The sequence below is a fragment of the Borostomias antarcticus genome (genome assembly GCF_949987555.1).
Source record: "Borostomias antarcticus genome assembly, chromosome: 1".
NCBI classification, from domain to species: domain Eukaryota; kingdom Metazoa; phylum Chordata; class Actinopteri; order Stomiiformes; family Stomiidae; genus Borostomias; species Borostomias antarcticus.
In genome coordinates, this window is record NC_140234.1 from 17165021 (window position 1) to 17173074 (window position 8054).

Sequence of the window (8054 nt, forward strand, 5' to 3'; positions counted from 1 at the left end):
AGTCTAACTGTCTGTCTTTGTCTCTCTCCCTCTCTCTCTCTCTCTCTCTCTCTCTCTCTCTCTCTCTCTCTCTCTCTCTCGCTCTCCCTACCTCCCGCCTGTCAGGACGTTTTGACGAGGTTCTGATCCGACACCAGGTCAAGTACCTGGGTCTGATGGAGAACCTGCGGGTTAGGAGGGCTGGCTTCGCCTACCGCCGGCGCTACGAGACCTTCCTGCAGAGGTGAGCGTCTCGCTGACCGACGTCTCGGTTTGGTTTAGCCCACCGGTCAAGGTTTGGTTTAGCCCACCGGTCAAGGTTTGGTTTAGCCCACCGGTCAATACGGAGCAGCACTCCAAGCTCTATACACACTACAACACAACTGTACACGTCTATGACGGCATAACGTCTCTCTCCTCTCTCTCGTCCCCACCAGGTACAAGTCCCTGTGCCCGGAGACGTGGCCCATCTGGCAGGGCCGCCTGGTGGACGGAGTGTCCACCCTGGTCAAACACCTGGGTTACAAACCCGAGGAGTACAAACTGGGCAGGTAGGGACAGCCGGCCTGCAAGAGACGACGGAACACGACAGCTTCCGGTGTACTCCGCGTGATTTAGCCACCTCCGATCGCGTGTTCAAAGTTCACACCTGAACCGCCGTCCTCGTCGTCCGTGACATTGCGCCCCGATTTCTTCCAGGACAAAGATCTTCATCCGTTTCCCGAAGACCTTGTTTGCCACGGAGGAGGCCCTGGAGACCAGGAAGCAGAGTCTGGGTGAGACGAACGCGCTTTAGCCGTACATCATTCACGATGTCACATCCTGTTCAGCTCATCATTCACGATGTCACATCCTGTTCAGCTCAGTCAAGGGGATATACTTGCTTTTACTAGACCGTCCGGCTGACGAGACTTCTTATTGAGTGGCGCTCGCACCTACTTTGATGTTCACCATTGCTCTCCGATAGCCTTCAACGATAACCCTCTACTGTACCTTGCGTTTCATCTTTCCATCTCTCCGTCTCCCACTCTCTCTCTCTCCCTCTCTCTCCCTCTCTCTCTCTCTATCTCCCTCTCTTTCTCTCTCACTCTCTCTCTCTCTTTCTCTCTCTCTCTCCCTCTCTCTCTATCTCCCTCTCTTTCTCTCTCTCTCTCTCTCTCTCTCTCTCCCTCTCTCTCTCTCTCTCTCTCTCCCTAGCCACCAAGCTACAGGCAGGGTGGAAGGGATACAGCCAGAAGACCAAATACCGCAAACTCCGACACTCGGGTGAGTGGCGCCGCTGACCACTACCGTCATGCGTCTGTGCTGTAGGCCGTCCCCCTTGGGCGCGTCCGGCCGCTCTGTTCGCGGTGCTGAACCAGCGTTTTCCGATCGGTCAGAGAGCAGCGTTGACCCCATGTTTACTGTCTGTCTCCGCCCACCCAGCGATCGCAATCCAGGCGTGGTGGAGGGGCATCCTGGCGCGCAGACGGGCACAGCGCCGGAGGGAGGCGGCCAACACCGTCCGCAGGTGGGGGGCCCCCGCTACCCTAGTCACCTCGGGTGGGGGGTGGGGAGGGTGGGGGGTCATGTAGGGGTTTTCCACGGTCGGACGTAGAAGACGGTCATCTCGCTGTTCATGTTTTTTCTTAGCGGTGAAGACGACGCGGGCCGACAAATGGCGCCGCTGATCGAATATCATTTAATCTCCTCTGGTCTCTCCCTCCCTGCCACGTCCTGTCCTCTGATCTCCTCTCTCCATCTCTTCTTCCTCTCCTCTCCTCTCTCCATCTCTTCTTCCTCTCCTCTTCTCTCTCCATCTCTTCTTCCTCTCCTCTCTCCATCTCTTCTTCCTCTCCCCTCTCCATCTCTTCTTCCTCTCCTCTCCTCTCTCCATCTCTTCTTCCTCTCCTCTCCTCTCTCCATCTCTTCTTCCTCTCCTCTTCTCTCTCCATCTCTTCTTCCTCTCCTCTCCTCTCTCCATCTCTTCTTCCTCTCCTCTCCTCTCTCCATCTCTTCTTCCTCTCCTCTTCTCTCTCCATCTCTTCTTCCTCTCCTCTCCTCTCTCCATCTCTTCTTCCTCTCCTCTCCTCTCTCCATCTCTTCTTCCTCTCCTCTCTCCATCTCTTCTTCCTCTCCTCTCCATCTCTTCTTCCTCTCCTCTCCATCTCTTCTTCCTCTCCTCTTCTCTCTCCATCTCTTCTTCCTCTCCTCTCTCCATCTCTTCTTCCTCTCCTCTTCTCTCTCCATCTCTTCTTCCTTTCCTCTTCTCTCTCCATCTCTTCTTCCTCTCCTCTCCTCTCTCCATCTCTTCTTCCTCTCCTCTCCTCTCTCCATCTCTTCTTCCTCTCCTCTCCTCTCTCCATCTCTTCTTCCTCTCCTCTCTCCATCTCTTCTTCCTCTTCTCTCTCCATCTCCTCTTCCTCTCCTCTTCTCTCCTCTCCTCTTCCTCCATCAGGTTCATCAAGGGCTTTATCTACCGCCACCAGGAGCGCTGTCCCGAGAACGAGTACTTCCTGGACTACGTGCGCTTCTCCTTCCTGATGAAGCTGTGCAGGGTCCTGCCTAAGACCGTCCTGGACAAGAGCTGGCCCACGCCACCGCCTGCTCTCTCTGAGGTAGCGCGCACACACACACACACACACACACACACTGAGAGGTTAACGCACACAAAATTCACACTTGCACATGTACAGTACACAAACAATGAAAAAGAGTAAATGTGCGCACATCCGATCCTGTTTTTAGGCCAGGTGCTGGATCAATATGTGGAATAACTTAGAGGTTGAAAAGATCCGCACACTGGATTAATGCTCCCAGTATTCTTTTATTGGCTACAAACAACGTTGTAGCCAATAAAAGCCGCTCAGATATTCATCAGGCAACTTTACCAGTACACAAACATACACACGCACACACACACACACATATAAACATACACAGTAGGGAGCCCTTGGGGTTAGTAATCTTACCCACGGGTTCTCAACACACCAACTGCGTCATTCAGCAGTACCGCTCACATGCCACAAGAGGGAGTAGTATTACTACTCATTGACCCATTGCTGTAGCCTGGCCAGTAAAGAGCATATTGCAGGTTGGAGACCCCAGTGAGTCAATGTGTAAGGAAAGGATGTAGGAATTCGATTTTCATAAAAATGTTATAAAATACACACTAGAGTTGGGGTCGCCCCGGTAGCTCACCGGGTAAGGCGTGCCCCATATGAAGGCTAGTCCTTTGCGCGGCGGACCCGGGTTCGATTCCCGGCTCGGGTCCTGTGCCGCATGTCCTCCCCTCTCTCTCTCCCACGTTTCCTGTCTCTCTCAAACTGTCCTGTCACATTAAAGCTGAAAAGCCCTAAAAAATATCTTTGAAAAATAAAATATACACTAGAGTCGCTTTTGGAGTTGTTTTTGCGAGAACAAGAACAACTCCGGAAGTCACTCTAGTGTATATTTGATAAATGTTTTCTCATGGCCTTGCTCACCACGGTGTCCCTCCTGTAGGCGTCGGAGCAGCTGCGTAAGCTGTGCATGCAGAACATGGTGTGGAGCTACTGCAAGAAGATCAACCCCGAATGGAAACACCAGGTACTGCGCACAGAACCGAAGAACAGGAACCTAGTGGGACCCGCCTACCTTAACCTGCTACCTGTCTGCTTCTACCGGCGCTCTCGCTCACTCTGTCTCTCTGTCTCTGTCCCTCTGTAGATGGAGCAGAAGATGGTGGCCAGTGAGATCTTCAAGGACAAGAAGGACAACTACCCGCAGAGTGTTCCCAAACTGTTTGTGGGCACACGACTGAGTGAGTAGGCGCACACACACACACACACACACACACACTCAAAGGCACACACTCAGACACACACACACACACACACACACACACACTCAAAGACACATACAGACACACACTCAAGGACACACACACACATACACACCCTCAAAGACACACACACACACACATACAAACATAACACTTCTCTCGTGTCCCTGTGTTCAGACGGAGAGGAGATCAACGCCAAGGTGCTGCAGTCTCTGGGGAACGAGAAGATGAAGGTCAGTTCCGTTGTCCGTCCGTCCGTCCGTCTGTCTGCCAACACGACTCACCTCACGTTCAGGATAACCGTGGCCTTATCTGTATCCGTATCTGTTCCGCACGCCCCGTACCGCGCTGCGATGCGGTTGTAGACCCATAATTCATTCTGATTTGTAGACCCATAATTCATTCTGATTTGTAGACCCATAATTCATTCTGATTTGTAGACCCATAATTCATTCTGATTTGTAGACCCATAATTCATTCTGATTTGTAGACCCATCATTTCTCTCTTCCCTTTTCCCCGTCCTCTCCCCCTCTCCTCCCAGTACGCGGTGCCGGTGACTAAGTACGACAGGAAGGGCTACAAGGCCCGCCCCCGACAGCTGCTGCTCACGGGGAACAGCGCCATCATCGTGGAGGAGGGCAAGCTCAAGCAGCGCATCGACTACGAAGCCCTCAAAGGTTAGGGGTCACCCTGGACCCACGGTTCTCCCTCTCTCTCCGCCTCTCTCTCTACACCTCTCTCTCTCCTTCTTTCTCCTCTGCCTCTCTCTCTACCTCTCTCTCCTCTCTCTCTCCACCTTTATCCCTATCCACCTCTATCTCTCTCCAGCCATCACTCTCTCTACCTCTCTCTCCTTTCTCTCGCTTCCTCTCTCTCTCTCTCTCTCTCTCTCTCTCTACCTCTCTCTCTCTCTCCTGACCACTGGTCTCTCTCTCCTCAGGTATCTCTGTCAGCTCTCTCAGTGATGGAGTCTTTGTTCTGCACGTGCCCTGTGATGACAACAAGCAGAAGGTAAGATATGTAACTAGACCGGTTACCTGTTACTAGATCTGTTACCTGTTACTAGATCTGTTACCTGTTACTAGATCTGTTACTAGATCTGTTACTAGATCTGTTACCTGTTACTAGATCTGTTACCTGTTACTAGATCTGTTACTAGACCTGTTACCTGTTACTAGATCTGTTACCTGTTACTAGATCTGTTACTAGACCTGTTACCTGTTACTAGATCTGTTACTAGATCTGTTACTAGATCTGTTACTAGATCTGTTACCTGTTACTAGATCTGTTACCTGTTACTAGATCTGTTACCTGTTACTAGATATGTTACTAGATCTGTTACTAGACCTGTTACCTGTTACTAGATCTGTTACCAGACCTGTAACCTGTTACTAGATCTGTTACTAGACCTGTTACCTGTTACTAGATCTGTTACTAGATATGTTACTGGTGCTGTCATGACTTCTATAGCACTCACCTGTATTGGTGAGGCACTGGCTGGCTACTCTAGCAGTTAATGAAGGGTGGAGGTGGACTAACGCGGGGCCATTCCATCACATGGATTTCACCCACCGTGTCCTTTTGAACCCATGAGGGGAAGCACACCGGGGCCTGACCTTTTATCGCCATGCTGCCATAGAGGTAACATGTGCTCATGTCTGTGTGTGCTGCCCTCTGCTGCCCAGGGGGATGTGGTGCTGCAGAGTGACTACATCATCGAGACCCTCACCAAGGTGGCCATCTGCTCCGACAAGATCAACAACATCAACATCAACCAGGGAAGGTAGGGGGACACCGTAGCTCTGCTCTCTAGACAACACAACCATGTTGGAAAGAAGGAAAAACCAAACCTGCGGGATTATAGATAATCTTTCTCACCACTTTCTCTCTGTCTCTCTCTCTGTCTCTCTCTCTCTCCCTACCTAACCCTCCCTCCCTCCATCCTCCAGTATAATGTTCAAGGTGGGCCAGGGGAAGGAGGGGGTCATAGACTTCACCCCGGGGTCAGAGCTGCTGGTGGCCAAGGCTAAGAACGGACACCTGTCTGTGGTGAGTGGTACTGCAACACACACCCACACATACTACACACACCCACACATACTACACACACCCACACATACTACACACACCCACACATACTACACACACCCACACATACACACTCAGATCACTCCCGGTGAAACTAACAAAACTAATCAAAATTGATTTGAAAGCCAGCTGTTGGATAGTGTGCAAAAATGTATTTGGTCGGAATTTAAAATCCAGGAACTGATAAGCAGCGCCAGTGTATGTGGCAGACAGGAGTAGATATTCAAACCAGATCATGTGATAGTTTAATGCTGACCTCTGACCTCCGTATGCCTGTGTCATTTTAGACTGCTCCCAGACTCAACTCCAGATGATGGCCTCGTCCAGCCATCTGAACATGCAGAGGACGTACTTCCTGGAAGACATCCCCTACCCACCAATCACACGACTGCAGACCACAACCTGGCTCTGCCTAAGCCAATCAGATGCCATCTCTCGCTACACGGATGGCTCCGATTTAAAAAGTCCAGCAAACTAATTGATATTTATGTTTATATATATTTTTGGGATTAATACTGTTGCTATTTTGAATATTATGATTTTATATATGAAACCAAGAAATAACAATGTTGAGGTGCATTTTTCCTGCGCCGTACTGTATGTCTATTATGCTTTAATTTAGGAACATGACCAAGAGAACAATGAGGGTGTATTTTGGTTGTGAGTGATAAGAGACGACAAAGGAGGTGTTGTCTATGAAAATCAGGGTTAGTCTGGCTCCTTCGCTTTCTTTTCCTTAATTCCTTTATTTTCCCACAATCTGTTCTCGCTCAGTGCTGTGGAATGTATTCGCTGTTCCGTCTCTCTGACATGACTCTCTAACCGCGTGGGAAAGAAACTCGCCTTAACACGAAAGAGATCTAGAACCCGGAGAGATCTAGAACCCGGAGAGATCTAGAACCCGGAGAGATCTAGAACCCAGAGAGATCTAGAACCCGGAGAGATCTAGAACCCGGAGAGATCTAGAACGCGGAGAGATATACTGTAGAACAGGGCTGGCGGTATGTAGGCTAGGTATCCTGGAGAGGAGGAGGAGGAGGAGGAGGATGAAGGAAGGGAAGTAGAGAGACTCAGAAGACAGGTATTCCTTCATACATGGATCAGGTGTGATTGACCTTTAAGACCCAGAGAGACTTAACAATGAGAAAGTGTGGCCTGATGGGAGGAGGGAGTGATCAGAGTTTGCAATAATAATAATAATAGTAGACATAAAGATAAAGATGGTTCAGAAAGATGAGAAAAGAGAGGAGGAAGAAGGCGAATCGAAGAATAAAGAATAGAGTTTTGTTTTGGCTTTGTATTTTGTATCCTTTGTTTGTTCCCAACACCTGTGCCTTCTCCTTGACTAAGTTATTGTTAATGGATAATTTATATGTTGATACTCTATTAAAACTATGACACTGAGGATGAGTTGGGTCGATTGCTGTTAGACAGATGTTTCTCTGCTGGATCTCTGGGATATCTGATTGGTCCACATGTACAAACAGACTGGCTGATTCATCCCAACCACACACACACACACACACCGTAGCTTTGACCCTTAATAGATTCAAGCGGACCTCAAGGTCCAAGAGAGAAGGGGACTGTGTGCTCCCAGAGAGAATGAACACACTGGTAGAAACCCCCTACTGGAGCAGTTGTCTAACGCCTGTCTTCAGAGCCAGCCGGAGGTCCTGCGGCACTAGATGGAATTTGGTTGAACGCTCATTGACACCCTCTCCCCCTCTCCCGTCAACACTCTCCGACCCCTCTCACTCTCGGGCTCTGGGTGCCCACCAGACACGCCAGAACGTTTCTAAACATCGGCAGAACCACAACAGTATGATGATCGGATAGTCCGTGTTTAGAGCCGAGCATCGCGTTGACCATCCGGGACCCACCCTTACTCCGCCCACTTCTCTGCTATTTCCTTTTTTCGCTTTGCCTCTCGGGCGCCCTCTGACCCTGCCACTATGACCTTTGAACTCCCACCTCTGCTCAGATGATTACCTGGGGACAGGTAAGACGGGTGCAATATGCCTCTGCACTGACACTAGCCAAAGAAGCGACAGTAGACTGCTGTTGACCATGTCTGTTTGAACCCTGAGGTCAGGCTGAGCGCTGTCCTGTTCCTCTGTCGGGAGATGCAGCCTAGTATGAGTGTGTTCTGTTGTTTGATGGGAGACTTGAGCCAAATGAGTAATT

General features: G+C 50.1%; 1 protein-coding gene across 1 annotated transcript in view; it reads left to right on the forward strand.

The window, feature by feature from the left end:
- LOC311312537 (unconventional myosin-Ic-like) overlaps positions 1-6859 on the forward strand; it is a gene marked incomplete at its 5' end in the record, with an annotated part of 21425 nt that extends 14566 nt beyond the window's left edge. The window contains 14 exons of the mRNA XM_084442498.1: positions 106-223; positions 417-530; positions 679-755; positions 1177-1245; positions 1405-1489; positions 2417-2576; positions 3463-3546; positions 3667-3760; positions 3959-4014; positions 4324-4459; positions 4723-4793; positions 5468-5565; positions 5732-5831; positions 6158-6859. Of these exons, the coding sequence (XP_084298624.1) occupies positions 106-223; positions 417-530; positions 679-755; positions 1177-1245; positions 1405-1489; positions 2417-2576; positions 3463-3546; positions 3667-3760; positions 3959-4014; positions 4324-4459; positions 4723-4793; positions 5468-5565; positions 5732-5831; positions 6158-6184 (1289 nt within the window). The 3' untranslated portion in view covers positions 6185-6859. The remainder of the gene's footprint in view (positions 1-105; positions 224-416; positions 531-678; positions 756-1176; positions 1246-1404; positions 1490-2416; positions 2577-3462; positions 3547-3666; positions 3761-3958; positions 4015-4323; positions 4460-4722; positions 4794-5467; positions 5566-5731; positions 5832-6157) is intronic.
- Between the last annotated feature and the right edge of the window lie 1195 nt (positions 6860-8054).